The sequence below is a fragment of the Castor canadensis genome, chromosome 2 (assembly GCF_047511655.1).
Source record: "Castor canadensis chromosome 2, mCasCan1.hap1v2, whole genome shotgun sequence".
NCBI lineage: Eukaryota > Metazoa > Chordata > Mammalia > Rodentia > Castoridae > Castor > Castor canadensis.
Window position 1 is genome coordinate 41,726,251 of NC_133387.1, and position 15,987 is coordinate 41,742,237.

The 15,987-nt window shown below is 38.0% G+C and overlaps 1 protein-coding gene across 22 annotated transcripts in view; it reads right to left on the reverse strand.

Moving 5' to 3' along the window:
* Positions 1 to 15,987, reverse strand: part of Phf14 (PHD finger protein 14) — a 229,686-nt gene that overhangs the window by 118,302 nt on the left and 95,397 nt on the right. The window contains exon 17 of one of the 22 annotated variants that reach the window (XM_020180325.2): positions 1,444 to 1,507. The exons of 20 other annotated variants lie outside the window; for them this stretch is intronic. In XM_020180325.2, coding sequence (XP_020035914.2) covers positions 1,444 to 1,507 — 64 coding nt within the window. Of the gene's footprint in view, positions 1 to 1,443; positions 1,508 to 12,886; positions 12,909 to 15,987 lie in introns of those variants that run through there. One more of the 22 variants, XM_020180328.2, reaches the window with a different exon arrangement.

The following is a 15,987-nucleotide window of genomic DNA, read 5'->3' on the forward strand; positions in this document are numbered from 1 at the left end:
AATATTATAGTAAATTATGTAATAAGCACATTACGATATATTTTCTTGCTATTTAAACATTGATTTAGCTCTATTCCCAGAAAAACGTTCATTATATGTTATCAAGTTTGAAAATAAAGTAAGCTTATAAATGCTTGGAGAAGGGGTAGAAGGCCAGCCAGTGGGACCTGAATATTTTGTTTGTACTTAAGGTAAAGAAGTATGAGTAATTATACAGCAGTCCCTCTTATGTCCACCAGGGATATGTTCCAAGATTTCCAGCCGATGCCAGAAACGGTGGACAGTACTGAACCAAATGCATCTATTTTTTCCTATATGCCCTTCAGTATTGCCACATAGTACCACAATTAATCTGTCCTCCAGTTTTATGTTTCTTTGCCTCCTTTGCATCACTACTCTTGCCCTATAATGGACTAATAGTGCATATAGTGTGTATGCATGGGAGAAAGGGAGGATTCCTATCCTAGCCAGGACAGCACAAGATTTTATCATACTACTCAGAATGACATGCAACTTAAAACCTATGAATTGTTTCTGGAATTTTCCTATTTAACATTTTCATTCCATATTCAACTACAGGAAAATGAAACTAAAGATAATGATATTCATGAAATAATTATGCTAATTTGGAATATACAAAATAAAAATAAAATTCACTCGTTTCATGCCTTTCCATTATGGTTTTATTAAACTAATGTTGTTTTTAATGCTATTACAAGAGATTCCATGGTTCATCTGTATTGTGAATTTCCCCAGTCTGATCTGCCTTCTTATCTAACACCCAAAGTCTCCTATCAGAATTCCACATATGTTATTAACTTTTTAAAACCAACTTTTCTGGTTATAAAAAATGCATTTATTATTTTAAGAATCTCTGAAGATACACACAAAAGGTTTTAAATATGTTATAAAATTAAGACCATACATCTTAAGCAAAAATGGGATTTATGTGTGTGTGGTGCTGGGGATCAAACCCACAGCTTCACACATACTAGGCAAACAATACCATTGAGCCATATTCTTAACACTTTAAATCTAATCCCACAACTAAAATATTCTTTATATAAATGAGTGAGTAAGAGAATAGAAGCTTATGGTATATCCTAATTCACCTACCCATTCCCCTAAGAATAGGTATTTATGTTAGTTCAAGATAACTTTTACTATGTACTGAACACCATGAAGAATATTCTTACATAAGAATTGTGCTGATATCTGAATATTCCCTGGTAAGATTCCTACAAGTGCTGCTCCTTTAGAAACAGTATTCTCATGTTTACTGCCTTTGATTTACACTGCTAAAATATTCTTCAGAAAAGTTATGCCACTTTAATTTTCTATTACTAGGACATGAGGGTACTTTTAACTTTTCATGTGATTGTCTTATTTCCCAAACAAGTGATACATTTCTTGCAAGTACTTATTTTTATTTTTTGCTATCACCTTAGTCCAAACTGCCAGCAGCTCTCTGCAGTCACTTATGGTCATCTTCATAACTGTTCCAGCACTATAACACAAGGAATAAGTAACAATAACTAGTTATTTAATGAGATGAATGAATGAAAATATATTGGCCACCTCCTTAGAATTTTCCTCTGAACTCAAAATTCAAGTCTTTGTACAGGATGCTCTCTAATGGACTTGCTCAGCAAGACATACTTTAATCATCTCACTAACAAAGCCCTTAGTCCTTTGTAGTTGAAAGGATAAAGATATATATCCACACCACATAATGTCCTAATTAGTTCTTTTGATCTAGAGGACAGATGTTTGCAAGGATTAAATAAGACAAAAAGGAAGGTAAAGGAGTTTTGAAGAAAATATAAACCATGCCATTCTGAGACACTGAGGAGAAAAAGCAACAGAATTGGTTTGTCAAAAAACTAAATCTAATTACACCTACAGAGTTCATAAGGTTCCCAGTTGAAACGTTATTTAGTTTGGTGAAAAGCAACAACTAATGGCATACTGGCAGAGAAATTCTAATTTCTTTAATTGAAACTATCATTTTTATGAATATTCAGTTAATTCTGTGGGGAAAAGAACGTTTAATTGGATGCACTTTTTAAAAAAAAGAGATACTAACAAATGTATATATGAAAAATAAATTCTCAAGTTTTTTTTTTTTTTAAATAACTATGCTACGAGGTCCACACCCAAGTATTCCACATCAACAATAAAGCTAAAAATGTAATGGTGCAAAAGCCTTATAAACTGCATTTTGGAAAGCTGTTTTTTCTATCCAACTACACTCTTCACAGGTATAAGTGAAACTTTATTCACTCCCATTAGTAGAGACACAGCATCTCAAAGTTAACAGGTATTCATCTGTTAGATCACAAAGCCTATTCACACTGTTTCCTTGTAATCCGCTCTAAAACTATACACCCAAAGTGAAAACCAAAAGGACACTGTTGCATTTACATGCAATAGTTAGGTTTATCCAGTAACCGAAACTAAAGTTTTTCTCATTTATTGATGTCATTCACAATCAAGGGTTGCTGGAAAGAAAAAAAGAAGACAATGGAAAGTATTAACTTTAAAAAACAAGTCATGTGTAACAATATAACTGAGCTAAGTGATTTTTATGTACCGTTAACATAGTTTAAAAGGGAGAAAACCACATTCCTAAAATATTTTTATTAATTTATTTTGAAAACAGATTCTCATTATAGAATTCAGCGCTTGGTCACTCTTCCCCTACATTCCTATCCTAAGTTTGGTTTCTTTTTAATGAAAAAGAGAAAGTCAGCAAAATAAAATGCCACCATTAAATCATTTTACAACATTTTGTGTCAAAAATGTAATGGAAAATGCACACATCAAGGGAAAGGTTACTATTGTTCCAGAACATCTTTTCACTTGGTTCATGGCTCATCCTTCTACATAACTGTGCAGGAACTACTGATGGCTTTCTCTCTCAGTTTAATGTGGCATTTGAAGGATTACGGCATTTTCAGGAAGCCACAGTGCAGTGATTTTAGTAGTTATCTGGCTGAAGTGATGCTGTGATTTAGAATAACCGCTGCTGTTTATGTGCAATGGGAAAAGCCAGCTATCAGGCTAATTCTCACAGCATCCTAATTCTTGATTATGTATTTCTTAATAAAGCATAAGGTCATTTTAGAAAAAGAGAACAGAATTAAAGGAAATTCCTTCCTATTAAGAATACCAAAATACAAAGAGTCAATTCAGAAATTGCTAACTTTAATCCATTTCATTAAGGATAAATGTGACTTCTTCTTGAATCGTCTAATGCTTAAGAATTAAAATGAAAAATGAAAAATGTAAAACAGTAAATGAGAAAAAGCTATAAACACCTAGATAACAGGACAAATTTATCTAAAAACTGTTTATTTAAAAACTTAGCATTTTATTTTAAAACTTAATTTGTGTTTGAAGGATAGACTGCAGGAGGTCACAAAAGGTGATAATTGGCCAAGAAGACACTTCTCCTTCCCAGGAAAAGTCTGTTTGTACCTGAGACATCTCCACCCTCGGGCAATAAAAAAAGGCTATAAAAACCCAATTTCCAACCTGACCCACAGGACCACCAGTTTCCATGTCCCCATGTATCCTTTCTCTTCTCTTTTCAACAAATAAAACCTTTCTGACCTCTGCTGCTTGAGGTCACCTGTTTTCATTCTCAGAATGGACCCAAGGTCCCCCAACAACTCAAAATTCCTTCATGTCATCTGTGTATCATCTCCAGCGACCTACAAAGGGACACTTCTTCACCTGACGTCGATATAGGTTGCACCAAACTAGAGGGGACTGACTGCCTAAGAAGTGGCTGTGGTCCTCTGGCTCTCTGATGGAGTCTGTCCTCCAGAAGAGCCCCCAACCATGACTTAGCTACAGTAGATCTCTCAGGCCACCTCTCTCTCCTCTCTCCTTTCTCCTCTCCTCTTCTCTCTCTCTCTCTCTCTCTCTCTCTCTCTCTCTCTCTCTCGCTAGGAAGGCTTTCTCCCTTGGGAACCTGGGGAAAAAGCTCTGTGCCTTCTACAGTTGTTAAGGCAGGCAACCTGAGAAATCGGGGTCCAGCCAGGGGCATTTACCAGACTGCCAATGCTATGTGGGTGGAGTTAAACTTCAGTGCACAGAGGCTTTTTTCCTCTCAACTCTCAGTTCCCTCCCTCCTTAAACTCTCTCCCTTTCAGACCTGACCCACTTAGGAGGAGGTCTGAAAACAGCTGGTGGGAAGGGAAGTTTCTCTTCAAGTTATAAGGATGCCTTGGCCTGGGGAACTTCCTGGTGACACCTGAAGGCTAAAGATGCAACTTCCTGACCCGCCCTGAGGCTCCAACGGTGGCTAAGTATCAGACCCTTCCAGCCATGTCCCTGGCAAACAATAAGATCACTACACTTTCTTCACAGTTCCCGCGGCCAGAGTGGAGGTCACCCCTCACTTCCAGTGTTCCAGTACCGTCTTCAGCTTCTCATTCCTCTTTCCCAAGTAGATCAGGATGAGTGGCCTCCCCGTTCGTTCTAAACAACAGTGGGCTTCCTTCTTCAGTCTGGGAGAGATCCCTACATCCCCTGTGACAGACAACAACAAGTACTACTCTCTCACTTGAGCTTAACTGTTTTTGTTAGGCATCTGGTTGATCTGGTTAAGCAGGTTCCCTTAGTCTCCCCTCAGGGGAGAAAAGAGTTAAGAGGATAGAGATCTCAAAGTTCTCCATTTTGTCCCTTACCACAGCAGGGGAAAAAAAAACCAATGCCTTCAGACACTCCCTCTCTTCTTACAGAAAATATATATGTCTCATATATAGTGAGGACAAAAGTCTACCTCATCAGGAGTCCCCGTCCACACCTCCGCAACTCCACAGAGGGTCCTCCCTCTGGCCACGCAAGCCCTCTTGGTTACTTTGATAGAGTTGTTTATAAATTACAAGACTTCAGCTGTAAAGGAGAACCAGGTACCTGGGTCACAAGGCAAATAGGCAAAAAAAAAAAAAGATCAGGGTCTCCAACAGGGTGGCTGCAGCTGGATGTACCTAAATGTCTTCCCCATGACCTCAGCCACAAGTGGTAGTGGTGGAAGAGCACAGGAGAGAGGGATGCCCTCTCCCACATAGAGCATCTCCTCACCTAGGGATGCCTAGGTAAAAGGAGAAAACTCCTGTTAAGATGATCAGTTTTCCCTTTTTACATGGGGAATCAAGCTTCCAGGATCCCAGAAGGATTTCCCCCTCACCTGCATACTAAAACATTGGAAAGACCTTGATCCATAAAGTCTTCAATGAAAGTGAATCAAGTTTTACTGCACCCAGGCCACAATATCCTCTGGGAGATGGGGGAAAATGGCCAAAAGGAGGAAGCATTAATTATAATACCATTCTTCAATTAGATATGTTCTGTAAAAAGGAGGGAAAGTGGACTGAAGTCCCATATATTCAACTTTTCTTTTTTCCTAAGAGACCACCCAAAATGGCTAAGCAAATGCAGGCTAGATCCCAGACCATGGTGACCCTTTAAAAAAAACCTCGAAATGCCCTTGAGTATCCAAAACCAAAAAAGTCATCTAATGTGCAAGGGCCCCCTGTCAAAGGGGGCCTCCCCCATGACAGAAATCAAATCTCCAGGGGAGCCACAGGGAATATAGCCAACCCTGAGGAGAGTGGTTGATGCCCCATCCACTCCCCCTCTACCTCCTTACCCAGCTACGTCACACACCCAACATCGTCGCATGGTACTCTACCCCCTCCAGTTAATTCCTGGAAAGGAAAGGGCTCATGTTCCTTTTAGATTAAGTGAACTTAAAGAAACTTAAAAAAAGATTTTGGAAATTACACAGAAAACACAGATCAGTACATCCAGGCATTCAGAGAAGTCAGCCAAAACTATGAACTGAGGTGGAAGGATGTAATGCTATTGTTATCTCAGACTCTCACTTCCTTGGAGAAACAGCTAGTACTAAAGCAGGCAGCTGCAGCTGGGGATGATTAGCACTTAGATAAATGTGGCCCTGCAGGCCTATCGCAGACTGAGCCCTTACAGAAGGAGGAGGGGGAGGGGGAAGAAAGACAGAGACACTGGATACCTAAAAGGGAAACCGATTCCGAATTACCACAGATCAGGCAATGTCTAGGTATGATCCTAAGTGGGACCCTGAAAATGACAAGGATGAATGGACCCGTAACCACTTCATCCACTGCATCCTTGAGGGTCTAAGGAAAGCCAAGATAAAACGCTTTAACTACTCCCAAGTCACGGCTGTACAGCAAAGATCCTTATGAACTCCAGTAGCTTTCGTACAGAGACTTAAGGATGCATTACAAAGGCATACCAACATTGTACCAGAGTCATAGGAGGAGGAGATTATCCTAAAAAATTAATTTCTAACAGTCATTACCAGGTATCTGTAGAAACCTTCAGTGGTTGAAGGGAGCAGAGATCTAGACCAACTGGTCTGTGTAGCCACATCTGTATACTATAATAGGAACTTTAAAAAAGAAAAGAAGGACATGGACAGGGAAAAAGAAAGTGTGGGGGGGAATGGCAGGAAGCTCTGATCACAGTCTCAAGAGAGGTACCCTTGGGGCAGAGTCCAAACCTGAGGACATGTTTTCAATGGGGGCAGGCAGGCCATTTTAGGAGGGAGTGCCCCTGGAGGAAGCCACCTCTGAGACCCTGCCCCATCTGATGGGGAAATCACTGGAAGGCATATTGCCCTCAGTTCCCAGGGAAACAGAGGCCAGGGCCTCCCATCCAGGCTCCTGTGATCACCATAAAAGCAGAGGAGCCCCAGGCAATACTTAGTATTAAAAAGCACAAGGTCAGCCTCCTTATCCATACTGGAGCCAGCATTTTAGCTATGCCTTTCTCTCCTGGACCCAGGTCCTCCAAGAAAATTACTGTTCAGGGCGTATCAGGCCAGCCCCAAGAGTGTTATTTCACTCAACCTCTAGCCTACTCCTGGGCAGATTTCTATTTCTTTCATTCCTTTTTAATTGTCCCAGAAACCCCTACTCCTCTGGTAGGGTGAGACCCTGGGTGAGACCTTCTATCTTAATTGGGGGTATACTCCTTTTACCCCCAGGAGAGTACTTTTGCTTGCCCCTGATAGAGGAACAAGAAGACTCCATGGTGTGGATGGATGAATATACTGTGGCACAGGGACACACAGCAGTCCCAGTCCTAATTCATCTCAAGGACCCCTCTTGGCTTGCCCATCAAAAACAATATCCTTTAAAACAAGAAGTTAAGGAGAGACTAATTCCCATAATCAAAGACTTAGAGACAGAGACTGCTAATAGAATGCTCCAGCCCACATAATACTCCTATTCTCAGTGTCAGGAAGAGACCTAACAAATGGAGGCTAGTCCAAGATGTCCACCTGATCAATGAAGCAGTAGTGCCTTCTCCACCCTGTAGTTCCAAATCCCTATATGCTTTTTGCCCAAATACCCCCAAGTACTGCTTACTATTCTGTCCTGGACTTAAAAGGATACCTTCTTTTGCATTCTCTTACATCCTAACAGTCAATCTATCTTTGCCTTTGAGGATCTCACACGAAAAGCTGGACAGGTAACCTGGACTGTCCTCCTCCAAGGATTCCCCCAAACACAGCCCCATCTATTTGGGTTGGCTCTAACCCAAGACTTGGCAGAGTGGCAATATCCACAAGCTACTCTACTATAATATGTAGATGACCTCCTCCTCTGTGGACCAAATGAGCCTGTCATTTCACCAGCCACTGAATCCTTACTAAACTTCCTAACAGATAGAGGTTATAAAATCTCTAAAGAAAAAGCCCAATTGTGTCAGTCTAGGGTTACATATTTAGGTCTTGCCCTGGAGAAAGAAATGAGGGCTCTAGAAGATAGTTTCTGTCTGATCCTGATATTTCCTCTACCTAAGATTCTAAAACAATTGAGGGACTTTCTGGACAGGATACTGTAGAATTTGGATACTTGGATATGCAGACTCAGCCAGGCCCTTATATCAAATCTTTAAGGAAGCACAGAAGGATCCCCAGCCCTTTATTGAATGGGATGACAAGTCAGAAAATGCATTCCACTAGCTTAAAAAGGCCCTTTTTAAGGTCCAGGACAGCTCCAACCCTGAGTCTCCCAGTTCAGGACAAGTTTCAATGATATGTCTATAAAAAGGAAGAACTGGCTGTGGGAGTGGTGACACAGCTCCAGGGCATCACTCCCCAGCCAGTGGGCTACTTAAGTAAAAAACCAGATCAGGTAGCCAAGGGAGGACTAGGATGGCAGTTGCTACAGTTAGCCTTCTAGTGCCTAAAGCTCAAAAACTTATCCTAAACCGGCCCCTGACAGTTTACACCTCACACGACCAAGGGGAAATTTTAAACTCAAAAGAGAGGTTACTCTAATAGTTTAAGGGATAACAGCATTGATTGCAGCCCTAGCTGGGATCAGCTATGGGGGTGACTGCCAATTATGTAACTATAAAAACCCTAACCAAAGTAGTGGAGGGCATCTCAGACCAGGTAGGCCTTGCCATTTAGGACATACAAAAGTCTTTAAACACTTCAGGCACTGTAGAGGAATGTGAAGACTACATTGTCCAACAGGCTAAGTGGCTCCAGGAACAGTCCCTCGAAACTCAGGTATCTACACAGGTATGGGACCAAATAAAATCCTGGCTCCCCTCCAGGACATGGTTCCTACCCTCTGTGGGGCCTTTAGTTGCCATTATTCTCATACTTGTGTTTGGGCCTTGCATTTTAAATTTACTTGCCAAGTTTGTTTCCTCTCGCCTAGAATCAATCAAACTACAGATGCCCCTGATGGAGATGAAAACATGGTCCCCTGGATATCCCCTCTGGTCAGCCTTGATGCTGCAGGCTCCTTCATCACCCCCTGTCAGGAGGAAGCAGTCACTGAATACACTTCCCTTGTCCCTATCCCTAACAGCAGTTAGGGTGTTCATTGAGAGGGGGGACTTGAAGGATGGACTGCAGAAGGTCCCAAAAAGGTGGTAATTGGCCAAGGAGACACGTCTCCTTCCCAGGAAATGTGTGTTTGCACCTGAGAGACATCCCCACCCTCAGGCAATAAATAAAAGATTATAAAACCCATTTTCCAAACTGACCTACGGAACACCAGTTTCCAGGTCGTGCTGCATGCCCCCATGCGTCCTTTCTCTTCTTGTCTCAACAAATAAAATCTTTCTGACCTCTGCTGCTCAAGTTTGCCCCTGCTTTCATTCTCAGAGCAGACTTAAGAACTCTCAACAGCTCAAAATTCCTGCATGTCATCTGTGTATCATCTCATTTTAAAGTAAGCTTTTTGGATTAAAAGAAAATACATTCAACTATAAATCATTTTTAGAAACTTAATAATTAAAAATAAATGAAAAGTGACTTCCTTATTATTAATGCAGATATTTTTGACAGGCTATGGTCTATAAAATGTATAGCTAAAATCAAAATTAAAAATATATTATGGGTTAATAATATTATTAAAATAGCACTGGTTGGTGAGATGTTTATTCTATAAATTATTCAGAATTCCTTACACTTGGATTTTACATTTCCAAATTTCTTTTTCTTCCTCATCTTTACAGTATGACAAAAATAATGGAGTGTGAGAATTAAAAGAAAATTTTCAAAACAAACTAATGCATCGTTCATTTATATATGAGGTAACTGGTTCCCAACGAGGCCATCTGCATGCCTCATAGTTTCACAGACTTGCTGCAGAGCCTTATTAAAAATTTTCAACCTCTTATTTGATTGAATGATTGATTGCAGTGCTGGACACCAAACCCATGGCCTTGCATATGTAAGGGCTCTACCACTGAGCTGTACCCTCCACTCCTAATCTCTAAATTTTAACCCTTTGCTATTACTCCACATTTTTTTCTGCTTATTAAGTTTTCAAGGAAGGCTTATTTTCTTATTGATTTTTTTACTACTAAGATAAACATTGACCTAAATAAAAGCAGAGATAGGGTTAATAGGTTTTCCCTTAACAAGAAGATGACCACCCTGATTTTACTTGTCAACAAACAATCTCTATGTGTCAATAACATTAAGAAGAAAAGTGAGGTTATACTAATTGCATAAACCACATCTAGTGAATGAGTAGATAAGGTAGAATGTGGAAAAAATAGATTTGACTGCTTCTCTCTTGTATCCTTAGAGAAAACAAAAATTTGAAAGCATTTTTGCTCAAATACCACAGTGTTAACTAAAAAACATAACACATACACACACTCTTTAATATCTGAACAAGATGACCCATTATGTTATTCTTAGATTATATCTCCCTTATACTTAAAGTCTCACTTCCACGCATGCTGAAGAGAAAACCAGCTTAATGATGCAAAACTTCTCAACTGAGGAACAAACTGACATTTATTTTATGAAGATTCTGAAATAGACAATGTTCTGATTTTCTATGCTTCTAAATTTCAAAGGAATGGAACTCATTAGCTATTGTATGGCATTGTTACACTCATTTAAATGACCCCTGCTCTGTAATAATAATAATAACCCTCAGATCGCAGGTAACTAAGAGGATGAGTATATGTCTTTGTTTTTTGGGATTTTGTTTATGGTTTGGGAGGTCTGAACCCAGGGTTTTGTGCTTGCAAAGCAGGCACTACAGGGCTGGGGGGCTGGGGCTCAAGTGGAAGACCACCTACCTAGTAAGTGCAAGGTCCTGAGTTCAAACCATATAAAGCCAAAAAAAGGCAAGTGCTCTACCACTTGAGCCACAGTCCATTTTGCCCTGCATATTTTGAAGATGGAGTCTCTGGAACTATTTGCTGGGCCTGGCCTCAAACCATGATCCTCCTGATCTCAGCCTCCAAAGTATCTAAGATTACAGGTGTAAGCCAACGTTCCCTGGCTGGAAGAATGAGTTTATATCTTACCCAACCAAGGAACTGAAATACAAATTATGCTGAGATTATAGAATCTATAGCCAAACTGCTTAAGTTTGAATATCAGTAGTACCAATTTCTAACTACATAACTGTCAGGAAGTTCCTTAAACTCCTTATGCCTTGGTTCTCTTACCAGTTCAGTAGTGATAATAATATTACCTACTTCTGGGTGGCTAAATGACTTCAGATGAGCATATAAGCTGCTTGATACATCTTAGACATCATGAAAGTTCTTTATTAGAGCTATTCTTGTCTGCATATGTAGAACATTTACAATTTACTAACCAATGTACCAAATCCTTTACTTGTATCATCTCATTTAATCTTCCATACAGCCTAAGTAAAAGACAGAGTTCACAAGTAACAAACCCAGGTTTCAAATCCAGCTGAGTGGTATAACTCCTCAAACCTAATCATTAATTATACAATATTGCTTCCTAAAATACAGATAGTTTGAAATTCAGTAAATGCTAGGCTCCCTTTTTAAATATCTATTATTAAAAATATTGAGTTGAAGAAGGAATAAAATGGGAAAACTTTTTTCACATTATATAAAAGAGTCCCTTTAGCATTTTATTAGAAAACAACTTATAGCATAAAAGAATTTTTGGAAAAAAATCTAATTCATACATAATCAGAAGCATGTCTACATTATAAATAGAAGGCAACCACACCATATGACCACTCAGAATAAAAAAGTGGGTCAGGAAAGGAATAGGCTGTGAAAAATCAGATGATAAAGGAATGTCTGCAGTGACTATCAGAACTGGAGAAAGGGCTAAAACTATAAACAGGTACAGCACTGTGTAAAGTGGTAGGAATACTCTAAAACTAGATGGGAGGAATAGCTGAACAACACCATAAATTTACTAAAAGTCATTAAGCTCCACAGTTCAAATGAGTGGAACTTTATGGGATGAAAATCAGATTTAAATGGAGTTCTTTAAACTAAACAATTTCATATTTGTAAAAGGAAGCAAAGCAATTGTGTTGAATTTGTTTTCTACTACCCTAGCTAAATGAGAGACAAAGCAATATAAAACTGGCTTCCATTCTAAGATGCTTAATTAAGAAAAGTAATCACATTCTATATAATTCAGGTTACAGAGTAACCTGAAAGTTTTCACACAGGAGCTTGTGATCAAATAAACAAACACAGGTAGTAGGAACTTGGAGTATCACATACTATCTGAATATAAGAGCTGGTTTGTTAGACTTCAGTTGTAAGGTCCTCTCCTAAAATAAAAACAGAAATCTTCTTACTTGTTGCCACTTTTTTGCTTATAATAAGTATATACTATCTTAAAGTCTGTTCCTAATTTTGAGTTTTTAAGTTTCTAAAAGTAAAAAAACAGTAAGTTACTAAAATACTAAATTTGAAGAGATTATAAAGGATTTCAATTGTATAGCATTGTAAATATGTACAGGTATAGCAATTCATCAGTAACATAATTTAACAAGCATTTATTTTGAGTTGACTACATGTGCTATGCAGAACTACACAGCTATCAGGAATAAAGACCCAGACCCTGCTGTTAGATAGTAGAAAAGAGTAAAACTGATTCACAGACAATACCGACACAATTTATGAATATATGGATGACAAGATGATGTGGGATCTATGAGGGTTCCAAATGCAATCAAAGCAAGAAGACCTATATGGGCAACACAGATAAGGAAAGGTACTTGAAAGAAGTAAAGTGACAAAGTCTTACAAGAAAGAAGAAAACATGCTCCAAAATGTTGCAGGAAGCAGAAAAATCTTAAGCAAATAGTTGTAGGATATACACAAGAGAGGAGCATGACTAAGGTAAAGACAATGTTGCTGACATATAGCAAAGGAGTAGCTGACAACTTGGATCAAAGGAAGAACTTCCTCCAAAACCAAAAACTTACCAAAACTGATGTAAGATGAAGGAGAAAAAACTCAATAGTTTTCTTTTGAAAGGTATAATTTTTCTAAGAAATTGAGTTAATTATTTTAAATTTTCCATAAAAATCCCAGGTCTAGATGTTTTCATTGGAGAAGTCTATCAAAATCTAAGCAAAAATATATAGAAATAATATTTTAAGTCAATGCTTTAAAAACAAACTCAGAAAAGGGAGACACTCTGCAACTCCTTCCGAAAGCTAGTATTACATAATAAACAAGTCCTATTAAATACATTACAAGAAAAAGAATTAACAGCATAAGACTTTCCTCAACAGAGATGAAAACCCCTTATCAAAACATTAGAAAAGACAATCCAAAAATTTACTTTAAAAAAGAGCCAAACATTGTGACCAGAAGGGGTTTATCCCAGGATTGCAAGGTTGGTTCAATTTTGAGTCTTCTGTGGGAAAGGGTGGAGAAGAGGGATAGGGGGAGCTCAACTGAAACACTGCTCAAGCCTCTGTGCCAAGTCCTTCTTACTAAGGATACTTAAGACATTTTGTTTTCTGAACTCTGACTTAGGAGTTTTCAACTTCCTAGCTCTGTCCTCTTGTCTTCTAGTAGTACCTGGGTCCATAAAACAACAGGAAACTTTTGTTTGTGGCTCTGTCAGCAAGGAGACTAAATCCTTCCTCTGGTACCTGTCTACACAGATATACCTGACCCTTACCCAGAGTGTTCAAAGCAAGGAGCAAGGGGCTTGTGACATGCAGGATGTCAGCAATTTTTGTTGTTTGGCCTCTTACCTAATTAATCACATGACAGCTCTGACCTCTACTGTGAACAGTAAGAAAATTTTTAAAAAATTAAAAATAGCTGTAAAAGTTAAACAATTAGATGTAATAAAAGATATGTAAAAATTCTACATTGAAAACTACAAAAACATCAATGGAAAAAAAAAAGAGTATCTTAATATTTGAACAAATGGAGAGATACACCAAGTTTGTGGATTGGAAGACTTAATACTTGAAGATCTGAGTGCCTCCCTGAACTCACCCATGCATTCAACACAAACTCTACCATAATCCCATAGTTTCAATATACATTTTGACTTTTAAAAATATTGTGATTAACACACACACGCTTCCAGGCTCATCCACTATCACCCAGCAGATGCACACAATACAATGTTTGCCTTTTCACTTCAAATCCCTGTCCTCTGCCCATCTTGCTGACCTCTCCACAGTGCACCCCACCCTGCTACTGTTGGTTTTTCTCCAACATCCAAACCAAACAGAACGTGAAAAGTATTTTTGTACCCTGTGTAACAAAATATTTATGCATCAGAAAGGATTTTTCATGTGTGTCCCATTAAAAAAAAAAATAATAATAATATATATATATATATTTATGTATTGTGATAAAACATGTTATGTTTATATAACAAAATATAGCACTCAGCTGCATGGTACTAAGCATAAATTAACAATATTGCACAGCCATCAATACCACCCATCTCCAGAACTTTTTCACCTTCCCCACCTAACATTTTGTAGCTATTAAATACCAACTCCCAATGCCTCTCAACCCTGGCAATTACACTTTACTTTCTATGCTCATTAATCTGTTTTAGTTACCTCATATACATAGAATCATACAATATTCACCATTCTGTGACTGGCTTAATATAAATGTCAATTTTCAAACTGTCTCCAGTGTTCGTTTTTATAACATGTTTTTGAATTTCATTACTTTTTAAGGCTGAATAATATTTCATTGCATGCTGCTTTTTTTGGACATCCATTCACCCAAGAAAGGATAGTTGCAGGGGAGGGGAGAGGGAGAGGGCTAGGCAGGTACTCTACTACTTGAGACAGACCCCCCAACTCAAACTTTTACTTTTGTGAGGAATTAAATATTGTCTTCCACAGCAACTGCAAACAACTTTGAACTTATAAATGGAAAATATTTTCTTCCATTCTGTGGGCTGCCTTGTTATTCTGTTGATAGTGTATTTGATACAAAAAAAAATTATTTGCTACAGAAAAGTTCTTAATTTTGAATAAAATACAATTTATCTAGTTTTTGTTGGTGTTCTTTCCTGTGCTTCTGAAGTTATATTCTGTTCTCTCTCTCTCTCGTCTCTCAATAAAAATAGGTTGTTTCTAAAATTTATATGAAAATGCATAGGAAATGGAATAAGAAAATAACTCACTATAAGGTCTCAGTGATCAAGACACTTGATATTAACATGGTAAAAAGAAAAACAGCACAATAGAATAGAATATACAGTCAAATAATAGACCCACATTGAAAAAGTCAACTGATTCTTAACAATGTCACCAAAGCAACTTAATGTGCAAAACAAGTATTTTCAATAAATGGCATTGGACCCATAATAATCAAACTTATAACTCTACTTAAGACCATATGCAAAATTAATTTAAGATAGCTTACATATTGCAATATAAAAGCTGAAACTACAAAGTTATTAGATGAAAACAAAGAAGATAATCTTCATGACTTGGAGCTAAGCAAAGAATAATTAGACTGAAAAGGAAATAATAACTATAAAAAAATAGTTGGACTTCTGCAAAATTAGCAACTCCTGCTCTTCAAATGGCACCACTAAGAAAATGAATAGGCAAGCTACAAATAAAAGAGAATATATTTGCAAGGTATACATCGGTTGAGCTTCCTTAAACCAAAAATCTGAAACCCAAAATACTCCAGAACCAAAAAAAATCCAAACTCTGAAGTACATCTGATTTCAAGCATTTTGAATAAGGGATACTCAACCTGTATTTGAAAAAAGGACTTACATGAAGAATCTATTAAAAAATCCTGCAAAAGGATGAGTTCACAAAAGAAGATATACCCATGCCCATGAACACAGAAGAAAGGTGCTAATCATCATTACTGACCAGGATACGGTTAAATGAAAACACAGAAAATTCTCCTACACATCCACTGAAATGCCTAAAATCAAACAAAGATTAAAATTTCCATATATATGAAACAAAGTAAGATACACAACTTATCTATAGTGGGGAAGAAAAAAAACAGAAAAGATGTTGCCTTTCAGATTTTTTAAGCAATGAAAATATTCTATACCATAATAGGAATGGGGATTATGAGAGTGCATTCTTTTGTAAAACTTTCCCAACTTATTCCCTTACTATTTAGGCATTTCATTCTATGCATCTTACCACACATATGCACATACACACACACACGCACATAAAC